Source organism: Solanum lycopersicum, chromosome 9 (assembly GCF_036512215.1).
Source record: "Solanum lycopersicum chromosome 9, SLM_r2.1".
NCBI classification, from domain to species: domain Eukaryota; kingdom Viridiplantae; phylum Streptophyta; class Magnoliopsida; order Solanales; family Solanaceae; genus Solanum; species Solanum lycopersicum.
The window spans coordinates 60,738,561-60,761,882 of NC_090808.1; the positions used below are offsets into that span (position 1 = coordinate 60,738,561).

Here is a 23,322-nt window from a genome sequence, read left to right on the forward strand (position 1 = left end):
GTGCATGAACACCAAAGTTACTATATTATATCCAAACAATTCAAATCACAGAGGCAGTCTATAATTGCTATATAAAATCTTGTCATGTTTAATCAATAGGATATATTTCTTTCCCTTTAATATGTACTGTAATAAAAATTTAATGTTTTTGTTCTCGATAGCTAATTGGACAAAAAAAATTTGGTAAGTACTATTTATTTTCTATTTCCTCATAAGAAAATACTATATTTGTAAAAATTTAATTATGTCACGAAAAAATAAATTATTTTTGAAATAATCATATAAAGCAATACTGGACCATATAATTACAATAAATTCACTTACAAAATGCCTTTCGAAGGAAATTAGTTTTGAATTAAATAATTTACTAAAGTAGGTTTTACGATTCCCAAAGATAATGAATATATTGATAATCGCTGATTATCCGCTTGAAATCTATTATTGGTACCATTATTAATTTCACGAGAATAATTAAGCGATTTTATTAGTAGTGTAGTTAATTATAGGTACAAGTAGATTGATAGAAAAAAAAGTTAAAAGTTACTATATTTATAAGTTTAATATTAAATTAAATTAATTCATATAAATTAATTGAAAGAGAAGAAATTAATCTATCCTAATTCCTTCTGCTTGAAGCATCATCAATGAAGACCAATAAAAGGCAAAACTCACAACCATATGCCAAAAGAGGGAAAGAAACAAAAGACAAGAAATCAGATTTTGACGTAAAAAGAATAGTCAGTACTACTATGCTTTTATAATATTTTTTTTAATCAGAAATATTTGGTGATGACACAAATATGAACCATACTGTTATCAACAACAACAAAAAATATTTAATTGTTTAAGTTTTGAATATGCAATTTTTTGGTAGAAGCGTTTTTTCTTTATGCAACGAATCAACTTATAAATATGGATATCATGATCGTATGAAAAAATAACAATAAATATAAATCATGTGATCACTCATCATATATACGAAAAAGTGACATTCATATTATTAGTTATGTCGATATTATAATGAATTGAAATTTGAAATGAATGAACTCTTTATAAAGCTTAAGCAATTCTTTTTCCCTTTAAGCTAATTTTGGGGTGTAAGTTTAGGCCTAAGATTTAATTTCACCTAATATTATAGCTGACGCGTCACACCCGATGTTGAGATTCTAAATCAAAATTACCCACACACCAGATGCTAAATATTGACGTGAAATGAGGTGTTAAAGAATGACAAAAGTCTCATATCCGGTATTTAATGACATGAGTGAACTCCTTATAAGACTTGAACAATCCTCTTCTCTTTGAGCTAGCTTTTTGAGTATAAATTAGACCGAAGACTCAATTTTACAAATAAATTATGAAAATTTCTTTAGGCCGTTTAATTTAAATACTTTATTCACGTTTTTCTAATGTACCACTATGTATGTATTAAGGAAAATTTTCAAATTTGAATTTGAACCCTTAAGAAATACATAATTTTCAAGTTTGAACGTAAAAGAAATAATAATAATAATAATAATTTATGGGTGATGTCTTAATACTCGTACCCCAATAATACCTTTGACATTAAAAAAGAAAAGATAATAGTATAGTATATGCTTTTTATAATATATTCAAAATTTAAAATGTAAGGTGAGATTTAGAGGCCGTCACGTTGGGGTTAATCATCGCATGAAGCCACGTGGATAACTGGTAGTTGTGGATCCCACTGCTTACGTGGCAAATACAAAAAAAAAGAAAAGAGATTTATGGTAGAGGGTTTATTATATTAGACTTTAGATAGGGGAGAAATATTAGGGAGCGATTAGTGTAAATTGATAGAGAGAGAAAGTAAAAGAGAGGAGGAGCAGATTTTAGAGCGAGAAACAAGGCGCGGAGAGGCCGTCCGAAATCAAGCACGCCGAGAGAGAGGAGAGAGAGACAGAGGAAGAGAGAGAAAACTCTTTGCCATTTTTCTTCTTTCCTTCTTCGTCTTCGTTTTCTCCCTTTATTCTAGGGCAAAAACAAAAATATTCATACTGTGTTCATTTCCAGAAAAATATACATACATGCATATTCAAAGCAGCAGCAGCAACAAGAAGAAGAAGGAAGAACAAGCTAGATCACTATAATTACAAATTTACAAACTAAAATAATCATTTTGTTAATGAAATAGATCTTGCTGCTTTGAATCTCTTAATTTTAGTTCAATCAATTGATTGTTTATTATACCGATCACATTTTGTATGTGCGATTCATGAAAATTATCGATTGAGCTGAGGAGATCTATCTACAAGGTTCCGGACCGGATCTGTGGGAGATATTTAATCTGCCGTTGATAGCGTCTGATGATAGAGTTATTGCGGGTTTAAGAAATCCGTCTGGAAAACGATGAAATGGGCAACATTGCTTAAAGACTTCAAAGAAAAAGTCGGTCTCGCTGCTCAGTCTCCTTCTGCTGCATCATCTCCTTCATCTTCTGCTTCCTCACCTTTTCGTGATAGCAATGCTTCTTTTCCCATACAAGACTTCACCTACTCTCCTTCAAGGTTTGACATTAATACTCCTCTATATTGAATTTTTTTTAGTTTTGTATTTGAATTCCTGCTGCAATTCGTTATATCATTCCTGTTTGCTCTTAATATTTTTGCCTAGTTCTGATTAGCCGTGCAATACATGTGCTGAACTGGAGGAGTTATTTTTCAGTAAGCTTTGATGCTAAATTTCAAATGCACTTTGTTGAAATGAACTTGTTAATTTTAGCCTGTCAATGATCAGAATTATTTCCCATAGAATTTCATTTATACTGAGTATGGTAACTGCTTTATCTTTAAAGCCCAGCCCAACTAGTTTGGATTGAGGTTTAATTTTTGTTAAATAGTAAGCCTGTTTCGGTTCGTCGAGCAAAGGGTTCCGAGTGCGAAATGAAGCTGCAGTTTGTCTAGTGTGTGGATCATGTGTAACCCTTCGGGGTGGCCCAGTGGTTTGGGCTTGGGACTTGAGGTCTCAAGTTTGAAACCCATTGCTAGTGAAAGCAAGGGGTTTTCCTTCTAGACCGAGCTCGTCGCATTGAGCTTGCATAGTGCGGGTTACCTCTCTTATGTGATTTGCGAGCTATTGCATAGGAGCGGAGGTTTGATCCTGCGCACACCCAAAGGGTAGCGGCTATGAGTTTTCCTTGTCATAAAAAAACAAAAAGTTTGTGGGTCACATTTTGCTTATCTTGTGCACTTTATCCTAAAGAAGCTCAATGACTATTTAACTCTTCTTGATTTTGTTATCTCTATAGTTTAGAAAGAGGCTACAAATCCTTTTTTTGTTGAGCTGATATATCCTTGTAAAGCTTGTATCTTCTTGATGCCTTGAAATGAATCTACTTCATTTTAAAAAAAAAGAAAGACTGGTGAGGAGTCAATAATTTAATGGTCCATATCTTCTCGTTTCTTTACAAATCATTTAAATTTGCAAGAGTGTCATAAAATATTAGAAAACTGCTTGCCGAAGAGTGGAAATTAAGATCATATTTGGTGTATGCTTTTTTTCTTCTCAAGTAAGGAAACAATGTATGGTTGATTAGTTTACATGGAATTACTTGTGCTGTTGGCTTTTACCTCTGTTAACTGGAATACCAAAGATCTCCCAAGAAGATTTTGTCACTGTTGCCTGCGAACTAATGGATATAAGTCTTAATTAACCAATAGGGAACCTATGTGTTAAGATTCCAGAGCTTGATGTAAAGACGAATGGAAAATTGAGAGGTATTGTGCTTACAACTTGAATCTGTAGGTGTCACTGGATTTCTATCTTTATGTAGGTGATGCTGAATCAAATGATAGTAGGAACCTAGTGGATCTGTAAAATTAAATTATTGATGTTATGGATTGAAGTATGGGTATGATTATGGGTTATTTTTGGAGAACATTTGCTAAGTTTCAAGGGTTTTGTAGTTGAATGGTTCCGAACTCATGTCTGTCCTTGAATAGTATTTTGTATAGAAGTAATCAATTGGACTTTTGTTGAGTGTTGCCTGTTCCTAGTTGCACTAGTGAGTGAAAACTGGCATAATTTCTATCCCAAATAGTTTTGCAAATGACAAAGCATGTTAGTCCTGTACTCCTATATTGCTCTTATCTCCTTAGAGGTGAAATGATCTTTGCCGTAACCATCTTGTCGCTATACTGTTACACCAATGACTTCAGCTCATGGGTTTAACCTGTTGTACTATGATTTTTCAGGTTAACCTATAGTGAATTTTCATATGACATAAGCTCTTCCTGAATAATGTTTACGGAGTTTTAGATCTAACTCTGCATTATGTTTTTTTATTCTGTTATTTAAAACAGTGACAAACATGAACTGGAGTTGGATTTTAAGAGATATTGGGAAGAATTCCGCTCCTCAAGCTCGGAAAAGGTTTTATATATATTTATATTTTTGAATCAAAGTACGCTTGCTTTATTCGTCGAAGTTATTAATGGTCATTTCTTTTCTTTGTTTCAGGAGAAGGAAAAGGCCTTAAATTTGACCGTTGATGTTTTCTGTAGATTAGTGAAGCAACAGGCAAATGTAGCACAGTTGATTACTATGTATGGAAATTGTAGTTATAGCTGTTCGTGCAATTTGGTTTTGACTTCCATTTTATACTCCATGCACCTGAATCTATACTGCTGTCAACACCTCTTTCTCTCCCACACTGAAAAAAATAAATGAAAATTAAAGCTACCCATGGTTAAGTTATTATTCAGTCTAACCCCGTCAAATGCATTGAGACACGGATAATATTTTTATGTGCTTTATTCTGTTGTCAGCATATGGTTCTTAACCAGTACTTTGTTCCTTTTTACAGGTTAGTAGAGACACACATATTTTCCTTTGTTGTTGGAAGAGCTTTTGTAACAGATATTGAAAAGTTGAAACTTAGTAGCAAAATAAGATCTTTGGAAGTTGAAAGAGTGTTAAATTTTTTCTCTGAAGTTACCAAGGTTGCTTACTTTTCTGTTTATATCTGAAATTCTTGTTTCCATAAAGCCCGTTCATAGTTTGTGTTATTTATCTATGGGTGTTTATTTTGGTTATATTAAGCAGGATGGTATCCGGCCTGGTGCAAGTCTGTTGTATGCAATAGAGGTCCTTGTCTCTGGTGTATGTCCTCTACCTGCCTGACTTTTTAATATTTTGATTACTCTCTTCGTTCATGCTAATGAATTTTCATAGTATTTAGACCTCAGGTAATTTGTTTCTATAAATGTCACTGGCATATGTCAATATCTTCATCAAATTGACAATCTTAAATATAGAAATAGATACACTTCTATCAAGGTAGTAAATTTGTTACTCAGTATCACAGTCTAATTTAGGCGTATATGAATTGTGTTATTCAGACTCTTCAAAATCCTTCCGCATCCATATCGACACAACATGGGTGTGGATGTGAGATCCACACTCGATTTGGTAAACTTACCTTGAGTGCTTTGACTACATATATGACCGAGAAGTATAGATTGATTGGGTATGTGTTTTGATTTTTGGATTTGTCAACAACAACATTCACAAACGGGATCTAGGGAGGGTTGGATCTAGGCAGAGTGGCAGACCTTATCCCTGCCTTTGCCAGATGAGTATGATAATGTTTTGCTATTACACGAGATATTTTATGAATAAAATTTAAGGTGTTTATAAATAATTAAATATTTAGTAGTTTTAGTTCAATAGCTTTAATTAATCGAGGTATATACTATATATGTCGTAATACACAATAATCTACACTCAAGGGCGTGGCCTAGTGGTCAACGACGTGGGTTATGAACCATGAGAGAATTTCAAATCCCAACAGAAACAAAAAAACAATAGTTGTTTCTTTTCATCTGTTCTACCCTTTACCTATTGATGGTGGGAGGTGGTAGTATCTCGTGAAATTAGTTGAGGTGCGTGAAAGTTAGCCCGGACACCATAATTATAAAAAAATAATACATTAATTGGTCATATTCCATCACTTGTATATGTACCCGAATCCTATGTGATGGAGAATCCGACCTTAAGATACACATCCGAGTTTGAGCAACTTAGGGATGGCTTGCTGCTTAAGGTTCATGAGAGGATAGAGAAGAAACTTAGTTCTGTGATGTAGATCAAACTTTCCAATTGTAACAGATATATATATATTTGTATCTACAGCCCGTCGACAAACAATCTCTCCTTGATTCTGGAATCTTGTGCTGTCTCATTCATATTCTCAACTCTCTTCTTGGTCCTAATGAGGGATATCTGAGGCAAAAAGTTAGTAATGATGAGGAATTGATACCGACAGAGGAAAATCAGGATAACATGGAATCAAGCCGTCGGCTTGAGGTACCTTCCTTGAATGTTCTTTCTTCGTCATAACTTTTAATTTCTGGTCTGTGCAGTTCAAAATAAACATTATATTAATTTGTCAAGAGTTGTGATTTTTAAGGATAACCAGAACTTCTTGAAGCAAAATTTCAACATTGTCACTTTGTTTGCTTAATTGTATGAATTTTCAGAGGTTCAGATGTTCTCATCCATGCAGGTTGAAGGAAGTGTGGTGCATATTATGAAGGCATTGGCCGCACATCCTTCTGCTGCACAAAGTTTGATAGAAGACAACTCCCTCATGTTACTTTTTCAAATGGTTGCCAATGGTTCTTTAGTTGCTTTTTCTCAGTATAAGGAAGGCATGGTGCCACTGCATACCATTCAGTTACACAGACATGCTATGCAGGTAAAGCTTATCCTGTAAAAGGGATTGACAGTGCTGAAGCAGTGGAGTAATTCTTTTTCAATTATATGATGAAATTTCAGTTCTTGATTCTCTTTCTGTTCTATATTGTTAACTCTTCAGATTCTTGGTCTTCTTCTGGGTAATGACAATGGTAGCACCGCCAAGTATATTCGGAAGCATCATTTGGTATGCCTTTCTAATTTGTTCTCTGGCTAATAGTGTGTTCAAATAGATTGCTGTAATCTGATAGAGTTATTTTTGTTACCTTTTGGTCCTTCACAAATACTTTGAGGATCTATGAATAATGTTATTAGATAAGGCTTAATAATGTATCCTATTTTTCCGTGCATAAGATCATTAGATTGATCTATACTATCTCTGAAGGCGCTGCACAAATTTCATGAGCATTTACAAACTTTTTCCCAAACTCTAGGATTGATCTTTCATAATTGATGAAATGCTGTTTAATTGATGTTTTATTAAATATTTGAGGCGTACAAGAAATATGGAAAGACATCCAAAATGAACCTCAGTATTTTTTAAAAATATCGTTTGTGAATATGAAAACTAAGTAGTTTAATTGGATATCTCTTTTATTTTGTTTAGATTTGGTATTTGTTCTCTGTTGAATGGTTAATGCAGGCTATTATCTCGAAATGTTGGATAAGAATTTGGTTCAACCATTTTAGATCTTTACATTAATGAGTATGTTCTGTTTCTCTGGAAGGGTTATTCCTCTCTTATGTGTGGACAAATTCTAGTCTTTCCTCAAGGAGGCTTGGGTACCGTTCAACAATTTTTCATTTTGAGAAGTCCTTTGTAGGATTTTTTAACCCTTAAGTGCTTGTCTCAATCATCATATATAACCATCACATTTGGGGATCTTTCCTATACTTGTGTTCTCGAAGGAAAAAAAATGCTTGTAGTGATAGCTTCTTGAAAAACTACTTTCTGAAGTCCTTTCTTGAGTGCTTTTGAGATTCAAGAAAAGCTATCCCGGCATTATACTGAGGGCTTAATATCTGATGACAAGTGAGTTAATATTCAGAAGTCCTTGTATTGTCTGCATTTTCTTCAGAACGCATTGAGATACTCTTGTTTGGGCTTGTCAAGAGATCTGAAAGCTTTGGGTGCTTAGTCTTTCTGTGGGGATTGTGTCAGCATAATATGCACAATTAGTATTGTCATATTGCACACTTGGTTGATGCGGGTTTCAATTGAAGCATTGATGTCTAGGGTTTGATTGTAAGTTGGATGCATTAACTTGGATGTTGTAATGCGATGATTCAGTGTGAAGTCTCTTTTTCTTTTGTTCTTTCTGATTTTAGGGCCCGTTTGGATGGGCTTAATAAAAGCAGCTTTAAAAAAGTACTTTTAAAAGTGCTGAAACTTATTTTTAAAATAAGCAGTTATGCGTTTGGGTAAAAGTGCTGAAGTTGTTATGTCAAACATGAAAAGGAAAAAATGGAAGAAAGAAATGTTAGGGTTATATGGGTAATTTGGAGATTGTACAAAAATATTAAGCACAAAAAGATAAAAATGTGGTCAACTTAAAACAGCTTGTAAGCTAAAAAAAAAAAGCACCCCTACCCTAGCTTTTAACTTTTGGCTTAAAATAAGTTTTTTTTAACTTAAAATAAGCTGTTTTGAGTATTGCCAAACAACTAAATAAGTCAAAAACCAGCTTTTAAGCTGAGCCAAATAGGCTCTTAATCATTGAGGGGTCACTCTGAGCTTGTTCATCTTTCGAAATACTCGTATACAATTTACATGAGCAATATGCCTCTTTTCATTCTTTTTGAGTCTGGACATAGTTCATTTGTATTGGTGACTTGCTGAATATATTTTACCATTTGTAAAATGAATGATGGAATATTGTGGAGAAGTTGGTGTATACATCATTATCTGTTTCATTGTTTACAGGGCTAATGCCATTTAGCACTGCACTATTTATACTCAGAAATTTAATATTCTTTGCATTTCTTTGCTGATGCTCATCATCTTTGATGGCCCAGATAAAAGTTCTTCTCTTGGCTGTTAAGGATTTTAACTCTGATTGTGGAGATTCTGCCTATACGATGAGCATTGTGGACTTGCTTCTTGAATGTGTTGAATTGTCGTATAGGCCAGGTAACTCTTTTGCGTTTTCTTCTTGTAGCCAATGTCCTCATGTGATTATTGAAGGCTTGAAACTTTCTCTTTAACTGTTGGGCCATCGTTCTGCAGTTTTGCAGACTGTACTTTCAGAAAATAATCCATTGGGTCCTTTATCCATTCATAGCCTTATTTTTTTGTCTCTGTTTGTTGCTGATTCTAGAAAACTTTGACTTGTAGAGGCTGGTGGGATTAGGCTTAGGGAGGATATCCACAACGCTCATGGTTATCAGTTCTTGGTTCAGTTTGCTTTAATTCTCGCAAAGGGTCGAGATCAGAATTCTCATTTTAAGTTACTTCCTGATCAAGGAGTTACTTCGGATTATCCGCATTTGGCTAATCATGTGGGTGAAAGCGATTTGGAGGAAAAAGGAGAGGATGCTTTATCACAAGATGTGTCCCCTACACTCTCTAGGTTACTTGATGTACTTGTTAGTCTTGCTCAAACTGGCCCTACTAGTGCATCTGGCTTAAAAGCTTCTCATGTTAAGCCTAGTGGGCATGGCAGAAGTCGTACGTCATCATCTGACAGAGTCGTTGATGATGTCTGGGATAAGGATATTGACAAAGTTAAAGACCTGGAAGCTGTTCAGATGTTGCAAGACATTTTTCTAAAGGCTGATAGCAGGACGCTGCAGGGTGAAGTACTCAACAGAATGTTCAAAATATTCTCAAGCCATCTTGACAATTACAAGCTTTGTCAGCAGTTACGGACCGTGCCTCTGTTGATCCTTAACATGGATGGTTTCCCACCATCCTTGCAAGAGATAATTTTGAAGATACTTGAATATGCAGTGACCGTTGTAAATTGCATACCCGAGCAAGAGTTGCTTTCTCTTTGTTGTTTGTTGCAGCAACCAATCACACCCGATTTGAAGCATACAATTTTGTCTTTCTTTGTAAAGCTCTTATCCTTCGATCAACAATACAAAAAAGTTTTAAGGGAAGTTGGTGTACTGGAGGTTCTGCTGGAGGATCTGAAACAACACAAGTTTCTTTGTGGTTCAGAGCAGCATGCTGATGACCCTAATCATTTTGAGAGGAAATCGGTTTCAAGCTCAAGCAGCTTTAAGAAACACTTGGACAATAAGGATGCTATACTTTCTTCACCCAAACTAGTGGAATCTGAATCAGGGAAATTCCGACTTTTTGAAGTTGAAGGCACAGTAGGAGTTGCCTGGGACTGTATGGTCTCATTGTTGAAGAAAGCAGAAGTAAATCAATCATCATTTCGATCAGCTAGTGGGGTGGCTATTATACTCCCTCTCTTGGCATCTGACATTCATCGTCCAGGTGTCCTTAGGGTGTTGTCATGCTTAATAATTGAAGACGTGGCACAGGTAACATCTGAATTTTTTATTTTGTAATACACCAAGAATACTCCAAAAGTGCTCTTCTACTTTTTGTGCCTCACATTTGATGAAATATTAATGTAAAATCTTGAGTTACTTTTCTTACCAATCAAGTCCCCTCCCCCCCCACCCCCCAAATGGATGGATCTTACATACTTTGCATATTGTTTGTATGATTTCTGAATATGTTCCTCCCTAATTGATAGAGCGCACCATACCATTGGTGAAATTTTAGATCAGGTTTCTAAGCATGAACTCTTTTGGAATATAAATTTCCTGCTGATTTACCCGTGTTTCTTGATCGTCGATATGCTTTTGCAAGTGTTAGGAGACTGCAGACAGAGCTGGAAATTTCTTGGAAAAATAAAGATTGTTGAACTGTTAGGAGTCATTTGGTGTTGAGGTATATGGTATAATAATCCCAAGATAAATTGTGGGATTATTTTAGCCCATGTTTTATTGGAGGTATTAGGTGGTCCTTGGACTATTTTTCCCACCATTTTTGCTATAGTTATCCCATAGACATGGTGGAATAACTAATCCTGGGATAACTTATCCTGGATTTAATTATCTCGAGATAACTTGCTCCCAACCAAACAACCCCTTATATTAACCAGCAAGTTGCTTTGGTATCTTGGAAGAACATGGTGCCTTCCAAAATAGCTGCTATCTCTTTAAGTTTTAGTTTATGTCAATCTACGTCTTCACCAGTTAGTTGCTAGTATTGTCCTCTTAGCGTATAAATTCCTCCCTGTACTGTAACAACAGATTAAATTCATATGGCGTGTATATCTGATACGTCTTTTGTTTGTCATATAAGTCGGATTGGTTCCCCTGCATATTTTCTGATCCTAGATTATGTCTCGTTTTGAATATTTGCTGCAAAAAAGGTTGACCGTATCGTTTTTGTCAGGCCCATCCAGAGGAGTTAGGAGCACTGGTTGATATTTCAAAAAGTGGGATGATTACAAGTGCTTTGGGAACTCATTACACACTTTATGATGATGCTAAGTGTGACACTTTTGGAGCTCTATGGCGCATCCTAGGAGTTAATAATTCTGCTCAGAGGGTCTTTGGTGAAGCCACTGGGTTCTCTCTTTTGTTGACCACACTTCATGGTTTCCAAAGTGAAGGAGAACCTGCAAATCAGTCAAATTTGACAGTTTACTTTAAAGTGTTCACATACTTGTTACGCCTAATGACAGCAGCTGTTTGTGATAACACTATTAACCGGACAAAGTTGCACGCAGTCATATCTTCTCAGACATTCTTTGACCTTCTGTCTGATTCTGGTTTGATAAGTGTTGATTGTGAACGACAAGTTGTACAGCTATTGTTGGAGCTTGCTCTTGAGATAGTGCTTCCTCCCTTCGTGATGTCTGAGGGTGCCACATTATCTAATGCTTCTGACGAGGAAACAACTGGATTTATTCTAGTTACCCCATCTGGAAATTTTGTTCCTGACATGGAACGTGTCTATAATGCTGGTGCTGTGAAGGTGCTCTTGCGTGCTTTGTTGCTGTTTACTCCAAAGTTACAATTAGAGGTGCTAAACCTTGTTGATAAGCTTGCTCGTGCTAGCGCCTACAACCAGGAAAACCTTACATCTGTAGGTAAGAAGAGATTTTACTTTCCGTCTATCTTTCAGTTCTAATCCTGTATTAATAGTTGATGATTGTCAGGTTGCGTGGAACTTCTCCTTGAAACAATTTATCCCTTCCTATTGGGGTCGTCGCCAATACTTTCTCATGCTTTGAATATCATCGAAGTTCTTGGGGCATACAGGTAATGTCACTCGACTGCTATTGACCAAGTCATAAAGATGTAAACTACTCTTGTATTGGACCCAGAGACAGGTTTTAGATAAGTGCAATATTAGTGTTAATATTATATGAGTTTAATTTGTATATTTTGTTTGTAAAATAGTCTCTAATTAAGAAGGAATACTAAATTAATGTCCATCATACCAATGGTGTAAAGAAGTAAAGAACATACTCCATATATTTAATACATTTCAACAGAAATTTTAATATTATCAGACCAAAGGTTAGTTAATGTACTTCTCTCTAAGAAAAGAGGTTAGTTAACGTACTCTATATATTCCATAAAGGTACTCCATATATACAGTCTTACAGATAGTGATATACTGGTATGGTTAGTTCCTTTTGAAGTAAGCAAGACACAGGATTTGGTGAAATCTAAACCCACATTGCATCTGGGGAACAGTGTGGAAGGAGAGTTATAGCAGAAATTTTGAAAATAGATCCAATCCATTCCCAAGGTTAAATGGAATTGCATTGTATCTCTATTTTTGTGGTGTAAACAGATAAAATTAGAGGTTCTGATCAATTTCTAGAATTCCTGGGATCCTTAATATTATTTTTCTGTTTATTTTTTCTTTTGTAAAAAGGTCTCCGACATATCCTTAAATGCTGAAGCATACAACGTTACCATCCAAAAACAAACAAACTTGAAGTATAATCCTTATGGCCAAGTCCCAGTGTTATGCAATATGAAAGACTCGTTAGTTGAAATTTCTTCCATGCTATGTCAACACCATCAGCATTGTTGAATTAACCTACATTGGTGGGATGTGGATTTTTTGGTCTCCTTACATGGTCTTAGGCAATCCTCACCTCATGAACTAGTTTCGGGGCTGAGTTTGGTCCAACTTCCATTTATTATCATGGTTTTCAGGCCTGACTCATCCCGATGCTTGTTCTCGGTTTTGGGCCCTCAAATTATATGTTGTCCAAGCTCCAGTTTGCAGACCTGGGCGTGTTGAGTTGTCCCATATCCAGGGATGTGGATTTCTTGGTCTCCTTGTCTGGTCTTGGGAAATCCTCACCTCATGAGCTAGCTTTTGGGGTTGAGTTATTTCCAAGGTCATTTCTTATCTATCACCGTAGTCATCCTTTTTTTAATCAAGTAAACATATTTTCATTCATACACATGACAAGATGGCCGTATACACATCCTCTGGAGTGTAGGGAGTCGGTGTCTTTTTTCTGTCTAGTAGAAGAACGGGGGTGTTCCAAACGAATACATTGAGGTTCTGACTTTAAAAGCATTTCAGGAAGGAACTTACCTATTTTGTTTTCGGACACTTTCTTTGTTTGTCCTCGAATTACGTAAATATCTTTTCTACCTAATGTGTTGTCTGTGCTTCCTATATTGCTGGCAACTGCTGTTTGCTTTAGTGTGCAGATACATAAACTAACAATAGTCATGATAGCAGGTTATCTGCATCTGAACTTCGAGTGCTCGTTAGATACATTCTGCAAATGCGACTAGCCACTTCCGGTCGTTATCTAGTTGATATGATGGAAAGGTTGATTCTTACAGAGGATACGGCCTCAGAAGATGTCTCCCTAGCACCATTTGTCGAGATGAACATGAGCAAGGTTGGGAGTGCTTCAATCCAAGTGCCCTTAGGAGAAAGGTCATGGCCACCTGCTGCTGGTTATTCTTTTGTTTGTTGGTTTCAGTTCCGAAATTTATTCAAGTCACAGGCAAAGGAGAATGATGCTTCTAAAATGGGATATACTAAAGGGCAAGGCGTAGGTGGGCAGCATCATGGGCCACATGCCCTGAGGATATTTTCTGTTGGAGCAGTAGACAATTCAAGCACTTTCTATGCTGAACTTCGTCTTCAGGAGGATGGTGTTCTCACCCTTGCAACTAGCAATTCTTCCTCTTTGTCATTTTCAGGATTAGAAATGGAGGAAGGGAGGTGGCATCACCTCGCTGTTGTGCATAGCAAACCAAATGCGCTGGCTGGCCTCTTTCAGTCTAGCTTTGCTTATGTTTACCTCAATGGAAAGTTAAGACACACCGGTCGCTTAGGATATTCTCCTTCTCCAGCTGGCAAGTCGTTGCAGGTGATTGTTGGTACCCCGGTTTCTTGTGCACGAATTAGTGACTTGTCATGGAAGCTTAGATCTTGCTATCTTTTTGAAGAAGTTCTTTCCCCTGGTTCAATCTGCTTTATGTATATTCTTGGAAGAGGGTATAGGGGTCTCTTCCAGGACACAGATTTGCTGCAATTTGTTCCTAATCAGGCCTGTGGTGGTGGCAGCATGGCAATTTTAGATTCTTTGGATGCTGACTTACCTCTGGCTTCCAACCCACAAAAGCCAGATAATGCAGGAAAGCCAGGGAGTGTGCAGTGCGATCGGAGTGGATTTGTATGGGATTTGGACAAATTAGGGAATCTCTCACTTCAACTTTCTGGTAAGAAGCTCATTTTTGCATTTGATGGGACAAGTACAGAGTTACTTCGAGCTTCTGGAACATTCTCTGTGCTCAATCTGGTTGATCCAATGTCAGCTGCTGCTTCTCCTATTGGAGGTGAGTAGAATAATTTTAATCTTTCTTTTCTTGTTGCTGGTAAATCTCAAATCAAAGTGAGAATTACTATTTATTCAGCTGTTTTCTCTCTTTGATTTCCTAAATCCTGATTATCCACAGGTATACCACGCTTTGGACGACTTATTGGGGATGTCTATATTTGCAAGCATTGTGTTATCGGTGAGACAATCCGTCCCATTGGTGGCATGGCTGTTATTCTAGCTCTTGTAGAAGCAGCTGAAACGAGGGACATGCTGCACATGGCTTTGACATTACTAGCTTGTGCTCTTCATCAAAATCCACAGAATGTTAGAGACATGCAGCAATACAGGGGATACCATTTGCTTGCTCTCTTTTTGCACCGGCGAATGCCATTATTTGACATGCAATCACTTGAAATCTTTTTCCAGATTGCTGCATGTGAGGCCTCTTTCTCTGAACCAAAGAAGTTCTATAGTTCCCAGAAGACACTGCCACCTATCACTCCCGTCAATGAAGGAAGCATTGAAGACCTTACTTTATCCAAATTCCGGGAAGAATTTTCTTCAGTTGGATCTCATGGAGACATGGATGATTTTTCTGCACCTAAAGATTCCTTGAGTCAGATTTCTGAGCTTGAAAATGCTGAAATGCCAACCGAAACATCTAATTGCATTGTTCTTTCAAATGCTGATATGGTTGAGCATGTTTTATTGGACTGGACTGTTTGGGTAACAGCCCCAATTCCAATACAGATTGCTTTACTGGGCTTTCTTGAGCATCTTGTTTCAATGCATTGGTACAGGAATCATAATCTGACAATTCTGCGCAGAATTAACCTTGTTCAACATTTACTTGTAACTTTACAAAGAGGTGATGTGGAAGTACCGGTGCTAGAAAAATTGGTTGTATTGTTAGGAGTTATATTGGAAGATGGATTCTTACCCTCTGAACTGGAGCAAGTGGTTAGATTTGTGATAATGACATTTGATCCACCAGAGTTAACATCACGGCATCAAATAATGAGAGAATCTATGGGGAAGCATGTTATTGTAAGGAACATGTTGCTTGAGATGCTGATTGATCTGCAAGTGACAATAAAATCAGAGGATTTGCTAGAGCAGTGGCACAAAATTGTTTCATCAAAATTAATAACTTATTTTCTTGATGAGGCTGTACATCCTACAAGTATGAGGTGGGTCATGACTCTTCTTGGCGTGTGCCTTGTGTCTTCTCCAACATTTGCACTTAAATTTCGCTCCAGTGGAGGCTATCAAGGTTTGGCAAGAGTACTCCCAAGTTTCTATGACTCCCCTGATATATACTATATCCTGTTTTGTCTTATTTTTGGCAAGCCTGTATATCCAAGACTGCCTGAAGTTCGGATGCTAGACTTTCATGCCCTAATGCCAAGTGATGGCATTTATGGAGATCTGAAATTTACTGAGCTGCTGGAATCTGTGATTGCTATGGCAAAGGCAACTTTTGATAGGTTGTCTATGCAGGCAATGCTTGCCCATCAAACTGGCAACCTTTCCCAGGTCAGTGCTGGAGTTGTAGCAGAGCTGGCAGAAGACAATACTGACATAGCTGGAGAGCTTCAGGGTGAAGCTCTTATGCACAAAACTTATGCGGCACGGCTGATGGGCGGCGAGGCTTCAGCCCCTGCTGCTGCTACCGCTGTCCTTAGGTTCATGGTTGATCTTGCAAAAATGTGTCTATCTTTCTCAGCTGTTTGCCGAAGAGCAGATTTTCTTGAAAGTTGCATCGACCTCTATTTTTCTTGTGTCAGGTTCACTCAAAATTTCCTTCCCGTATGCTTATAGTTATTTTTTATCTGACTATATTAAAGGTATTCTTTGCTTGTTTTTCATTTTTTTCTGTTCTCTGACATGTAGGGCTGCACAAGCTGTGAAAATGGCTAAAAAACTTTCTGTAACAGTGGAAGAGAAGAACTTAAATGATAGTGATGAAACTAGTAGCTCCCAAAATACTTTCTCTAGTTTACCTCATGAACAGGAACAGTCGGCCAAGACTTCTATAAGTATGGGAAGCTTTCCACAGGGACAGACTAGTACAAGTTCTGAAGATATGCCAGTGATGTCGAACAATGTAGATACGACAGAGGTTGATGTTACTTCATCCCAGCCAGGTTATATCAAAGCAGTACAGGAAGAAGCAGAAGTCACTGCAGCAATAGACAATGATGTTGTTGACCATGCTTCTGCTGTCACATCCAGCAGCAAACATCTTAGCTTCCGCGATGTGAAACTCACAGTAGATCCCGTCCGGCAAACTGATTCACTGAGTTCAGCATCCTTTAACATGTTTGAATCTCCTATATTGTCAGAGAGATCCTACTCCCAAATGGCGCAAACCCCATCTACGTCTCCAGTGGTGACATCTTGGATGGGAGGTGAATCAAAAGTCAACCTAGCATCAACGCCCCTGGTGGAGTCTGCTGCATCTATCAGTGAATTGGATTCTTCTCCTGAGATGAAATCCACTTCTCAAGGACAGTCTGCTGCAAACACAATGTTTATGATTGGTTCAACTTTGCTTCTTGAGGTGGATGACTGTGGGTATGGTGGAGGGCCATGCTCCGCTGGAGCTACAGCTGTTCTAGATTTTATGGCGGAAGTTTTATCTGGTTTGGTAACTGAACAAGTGAAGTCGGTACCTGTCATCGAGGGTATTTTGGAGAGTGCTCCAGTGTATGTTGATGCTGAATCTGTTTTGGTATTTCAGGGACTGTGCCTCACTAGACTACTGAACTTCCTTGAAAGGCGTCTTTTGCGGGATGATGAGGAAGATGAGAAAAAGTTGGATAAGGGTCGTTGGTCTCTCAACTTGGAAGCATTATGCTGGCTGATAGTAGATAGAGTTTATATGGGCGCTTTTCCTCGGCCTGCTGGTGTACTGAAGACTCTGGAATTCTTGTTATCTATGCTACAGTTGGCTAATAAGGATGGGCGCGTTGAAGAAGCTGCTCCAACTGGGAAAGGAATCCTTTCCATTGGTAGAGGAAGTAGACAACTCGATGCTTATGTACATGCGATTCTGAAGAACACCAACAGAATGATATTATTCTCTTTCCTCCCGTTGTTCTTGATAACCATCGGAGAAGATGAACTACTTTCTTCTTTAGGTTTGCAAGTGGAGCCAAAGAAAAGAGTACACTTGAACCCATCCTCGGAGGATAGTGGAATTGATGTTTGCACGGTGTTACAGTTGCTAGTCGCTAATAGAAGGATAATATTTTGTCCCAGCAACATTGACACTGATTTAAATTGCTGTCTTTGCATAAATCTAATTTCTCTTCTTCGCGATCATAGGCGTCATGCACAGAACATGGCTATTGATATTCTCAAGTATCTGCTAGTACACCGAAGGGCTGCACTTGAAGATTTTCTCGTCTCTAAACCAAATCAAGGACCTCCATTGGATGTTCTTCATGGTGGTTTTGACAAGCTCTTAACTGGAAACTTACCTGCATTTTTTGAGTGGCTTCATAGTTCTGAACAAGAAGTTAATAGAGTGTTGGAGCAGTGCGCTGCCATTATGTGGGTTCAGTTTATTACTGGGTCAGCTAAGTTTCCTGGGGTGAGGATTAAAGGCATGGATGGTCGACGTAAGAGAGAAATGGGGAGGAAACTCAAGGAGATCTCAAAGTTGGATGGAAGACATTGGGAGCAGATTAATGAACGAAGAATTGCTCTTGAGTTGGTTCGCGATGCAGTGGCTACTGAACTAAGAGTTATTCGCCAGGATAAGTATGGGTGGGTGCTACATGCAGAGAGTGAGTGGCAGAGTCATCTACAACAACTTGTCCATGAGAGAGGAATTTTCCCATTGAATAAGTCCTCTCATAGTGAAGAATCTGAGTGGCAGCTTTGCCCCATTGAAGGTCCATATAGGATGCGGAAGAAGCTCGAGCGTTGCAAATTAACAATTGACACTATCCAAAATGTTCTGACTGGACAATTTGAGTTAGGAGGAAGGCTAGAACTTTCAAAGGAGAGGACTGAGAATGAAACTAATGCCTCTGATGGTGAGTCTGATATTTTTTTCAATCTCATGAGCGAAAATCCACAACAGGACTCTTTCAGTAGTGAACTTTATGATGGATCAACTTTCAAAGACTCGGATGATGTTAGAGATGCAGCTTCTAGTAGAGCTGGATGGAATGATGACCATGATAGTAGCATTAATGAAACGAGTCTCAGCTCTGCTCTTGAACTTGGACCCAAGTCGAGTAGTGCTTCCATTCAAAAAGCTGAGAGTGTTCAACGGAAGTCGGAACTAGGATCTCCTGGGCAATCTTCGTCTCTAAAAGCTGATGAAACAAGAACGGCGGACGACAAACCGGAGAAGGAACTAAGTGATAATGGTGAATACTTGATTAGACCTCATTTGGAACCTTCTGAGAGAATAAAGTACAAATATAACTGCGAGAGAGTGGTTGGTCTTGATAAACATGATGGTATATTTCTGATTGGAGAATTATCATTATACATCATCGAGAATTTTTACATTGATGACTCTGGGTGCATATGTGAAAAAGAATGCGAAGATGATCTATCTATCATCGATCAGGCTTTAGGTGTAAAAAAGGATTTTTCTTGTATGGATTCCCACTCAAAGTCAAGTTCTTCCTGGGCTGTAACAACAAAGGCCTATGTTGGGGGACGGGCATGGGCATATAATGGTGGCGCATGGGGAAAGGAAAAGGTTTGTACTAGTAGTAATGTGCCCCATCTTTGGCATATGTGGAAGCTTGATAGTGTTCATGAGATTCTAAAGCGTGATTATCAACTTCGGCCCGTTGCCATTGAGATCTTTAGCATGGATGGCTGCAATGATCTTCTGGTTTTCCACAAAAAGGAGAGAGAAGAGGTTTTCAAGAATTTGGTGGCCATGAATCTTCCCAGGAACACCATGTATGTTTTACTCTAATTTGCTCATATCTTTTGCTTCTCTCATCTAGCAATTGAATTGTTGGTTCCACTCTTATTTGAATTTACTTTTCAATAAGGTCACCAAAGATCAATATACATAGCTGCAAACCAACATGGCTCCATTCTAGAATCCTATGATGGTATTACTTATAGTGTTGTGCCTGGTTTCCTACAGATTAGGTTTACCAGTTTGTTATTTCTGTGATTAAAGAACAGGGTAAAATCAACGGACTTTGTGCTTAATTGATTAATACTTTTGCTTTAATCGATCATCATAAATCTTTCCCTTTGTTGTCTTCTAAGGAAGTCATTGCCTATTTTACAGGTTGGACACGACAATATCAGGGTCCGTAAAACCAGATAGCAATGAAGGGAGCCGTCTTTTCAAGGTCATGGCAAACTCATTCTCTAAGAGATGGCAAAATGGTGAAATTAGCAATTTCCAGTACCTCATGCACCTCAACACACTTGCGGGGCGTGGTTATAGTGATCTCACCCAGTATCCTGTGTTCCCCTGGATTTTAGCAGATTATGAGAGTGAGAATCTGAATTTCTCAGATCCCCAAACTTTCCGGAATCTTGATAAACCAATGGGCTGTCAAACAGCGGAAGGTGAAGAGGAATTCAGAAAAAGGTTGGTGCTTTACCACTCAATTAGAAATTCTGTTGAGCTCATATTATATTGGAACCATTTGCCACTCAATTAGAAATTCTGCTGTGCTCATATTTTATTGGAACCATTTGCCCTTCTCGATCATTTAACTTCTCCGTGATAGTTATATTTTATGTTTGTCCATGTTTCAGATATGAGAGCTGGGATGATCCTGAGGTTCCCAAATTTCATTATGGTTCTCATTACTCTAGTGCTGGAATTGTCCTATTCTACCTCATACGCCTTCCCCCTTTCAGTGGTGAAAATCAGAAGCTGCAGGGTGGTCAATTTGATCATGCAGATCGTCTTTTCAATAATATAAAGGACACCTGGCTGAGTGCTGCAGGGAAAGGCAATACATCAGATGTTAAAGAATTAATTCCAGAGTTCTTTTATATGCCAGAGTTCCTGGAGAATATGTTCGATCTTGACCTTGGTGAGAAACAGTCTGGAGAGAAGGTTTGTCTTGCTTCTCTGTATTCTTTTTCGATATTCCTCTTTTTTTGAGAAGTAACTTGTCTAGATAGAACAACTTCCATGTTAATCCAAATAAGTCTCCTAATAGTGTATGGTTCTTCACCAGGTTGGCGATGTTGTATTGCCTCCATGGGCTAAAGGTAGTGTTCGGGAGTTTATTAAAAAGCATAGAGAAGCTCTGGAGTCTGATTATGTTTCAGAGAATCTGCATCACTGGATAGACCTAATCTTTGGCTACAAACAGAGAGGGAAAGTAAGTGTTTAGATGTTCTCTTCTTCTGTCATTGCATCTTGATTACATCATAATACAAAAATATGAGGTTCTTTCTATGTTTTTTTCCAACCAAGTAACACATTTTTATTAATTAAGGGCAACAAACGCCCATACACAAGAAGTTAACCCAAAATGTAAGGAACTTCACAAAAACATGTGATTCTCTATAAACTATATCCAATCTTGTCCACTTAGAACCTCATAGGTGCTCCAAAGTCAGTTAAGGAATAAGAGGTTACTCCTCAAATGATTAAAATCATTTTCTGTTCCATCAAAAACTTTCCTATTTCTCTCTCCATACAGTCCATATAGGTTCCTTCTATGTTTTACTTGTTAGATCTGAAGTTTGATTTGCATTGTGTTTTATGCAAGCACTAAAAAACAGTTTGCCTGGAATACTGATCAATTGGAATACTAATCAATTCTCACTGTCAATTGTTCGTCTTTTGTTTTAAGTCGTTGCTTTTCCTGAATAAATTACCGCATTCCTTTTTACCATTTCTCTCATGATTTGTTAGAATTTGAGAGTCAAATATTATTTCACCACTTCTGATCTGTCTCTCTCTCTCTCTTCTTGAATAGAAAAATAAACTGTAAATGTTTTGTTGTTGTCAGGCAGCTGAAGAAGCAGTTAATGTCTTCTATCACTACACTTATGAAGGCAGTGTTGACATTGACTCGGTTAGTGATCCAGCAATGAAAGCCTCAATTCTTGCTCAAATTAATCACTTTGGGCAAACACCAAAACAACTATTCCTCAAACCCCATGCCAAGAGGCGAACTAATAGGAAGCTTCCTCCTCACCCGTTGAAGTACTCTCAGCATCTTGTTCCGCACGAGATTCGTAAAACCTCATCTTCTATATCTCAGATTGTCACATCAGGTGACAAAATTCTAGTGGCAGGAGCAAATACATTGCTGAAACCTAGAACATTCATTAAATATGTTGCCTGGGGTTTTCCTGACCGCAGTTTGAGATTTATTAGCTATGATCAAGATAGGCTTCTCTCCACTCATGAGAATCTTCATGGAGGGAACCAGATACAGTGTGCCAGTGCTAGTCATGATGGCCACATTCTAGTTACAGGGGCTGACGAGGGATTGGTTTGTGTTTGGAGGATTGGTAAAGAGGCACCCCGTTCTGTAAGGCGCTTGCAGTTGGAGAAGACTCTCTGTGCTCATACAGGCAAAATCACATGCCTACAAGTCAGTCAGCCGTACATGATGATTGTGAGTGGATCAGATGACTGCACTGTTATCTTGTGGGACCTTAGCTCCATGGTTTTTGTTAGGCAGCTTCCTCAGTTACCCGCTCCTGTTTCAGCAATTTATGTGAATGATCTGACTGGAAACATTATGACTGCTGCTGGTGTAATGCTTGCTGTTTGGAGCATCAATGGGGATTGCCTTGCTGTCATCAACACATCACAGCTTCCGTCGGACTTCATCCTTTCACTTGCTGGTTGCACATTCTCGGATTGGCTGCAAACTAACTGGTATATTTCAGGCCACCAGAGTGGGGCCATTAAAATTTGGAGAATGGTGCATTGCTCTTGCGAGGACAGTGGCCAAAGTAAACCAAGTGGGAATCCTACTGGAGGGTTAGGACTCGGGGATAGAGTACCAGAGTATAGGTTGATCCTTCACAAGGTACTGAAGTTTCATAAGCATCCTGTAACTGCCCTCCACCTTACTAGTGATCTGAAACAGTTGTTGAGTGGAGATTCTGGAGGACATTTGCTTTCGTGGACTCTCTCTGAAGAGGGCTTGAAAAGCATGACTAGTCGGGGGTGATTCTGGGATTAGCAATGTGTGTTTTGTATTCTAAAAATATACTTGGCTTCTTAGAGGGGCAATTAAAGGACAACCTGAATGGTTTCAATGAGCTCAGGGAGCAACATGAACTGGTGTGCACGTTGCACAGTAACCGCTGATAAGATTGCTGACTTGGAACAGATCCAAGGAAACAGAAGGATCTGTGTATTGGCGCTTCCTGGAAGACATGAAGCATATGATCTTTCTTGAGCAAGTGCCTAGTGGCTCCAGATGTAGGACTCGGGAACAAGTTGGTTGCATATGTTGTTGTCGATTATTGTAGAGGGATTTTGGGGTATTGGGATGGGAGATTGGTGGGTCTGTTGTACATAGGACGGTAATTGACAGTGTATACTGAGGTTGTAAATGTGCAAGTTTTTTGCCAGTAACATCATGTTGGCTGTAATTTGATCCAGCTAACTTTAGGGGGCAGATGTAGCTGTTCGCTTTGGCTTCACTTCGTTTAAATGATTGCAAGGGGAAGGTTGCAGGCCTGTTTTTGCTTTGTAAAAAAAAAATATTCTCGCAGGTTATTTATTAAGATTGAATTGTGGGGTCATACGCTCCTTGGTTTTCCTGTTAGAAAAGGAGTT

At 38.1% G+C, this 23,322-nt stretch overlaps 1 protein-coding gene across 3 annotated transcripts; it reads left to right on the forward strand.

The window, feature by feature from the left end:
- Nucleotides 1-1,777: 1,777 nt before the first annotated feature.
- On the forward strand, nt 1,778-23,316 carry LOC101267054 (protein SPIRRIG). 3 transcript variants are annotated; one of them, XM_026032817.2, is made up of 19 exons: nt 1,778-2,528; nt 4,323-4,392; nt 4,480-4,565; nt 4,826-4,961; nt 5,065-5,121; nt 6,154-6,327; nt 6,509-6,718; nt 6,839-6,904; nt 8,734-8,848; nt 9,053-10,212; nt 11,138-11,837; nt 11,907-12,009; nt 13,463-14,574; nt 14,695-16,345; nt 16,452-19,493; nt 19,837-20,145; nt 20,316-20,622; nt 20,747-20,893; nt 21,530-23,316. In XM_026032817.2, the coding sequence occupies exons 1-19, from the start codon at nt 2,371-2,373 to the stop codon at nt 22,706-22,708; spliced, it is 10,782 nt and encodes a 3,593-aa protein (XP_025888602.1). In that variant the 5' UTR covers nt 1,778-2,370; the 3' UTR covers nt 22,709-23,316. The 3 variants fall into 3 exon arrangements, with proteins under 3 accessions (XP_025888602.1, XP_004247202.1, XP_069145156.1); XM_004247154.5 differs by having other exon boundaries at nt 6,527-6,718; XM_069289055.1 differs by having other exon boundaries at nt 1,796-2,528; nt 6,501-6,718.
- The last annotated feature ends 6 nt before the right edge of the window (nt 23,317-23,322 follow it).

Bases quoted from the DNA above. Each gene is read 5' to 3' on its own strand.
- LOC101267054 (XM_026032817.2), top strand. From the start codon at position 2,371: ATGAAATGGGCAACATTGCTTAAAGACTTCAAAGAAAAAGTCGGTCTC. The intron at 16,346-16,451 runs GTTCACTCAAAA...TCTGACATGTAG, and splicing joins CTCTATTTTTCTTGTGTCAG to GGCTGCACAAGCTGTGAAAA. The intron at 20,623-20,746 runs GTTTGTCTTGCT...GTTCTTCACCAG, and splicing joins AGAAACAGTCTGGAGAGAAG to GTTGGCGATGTTGTATTGCC.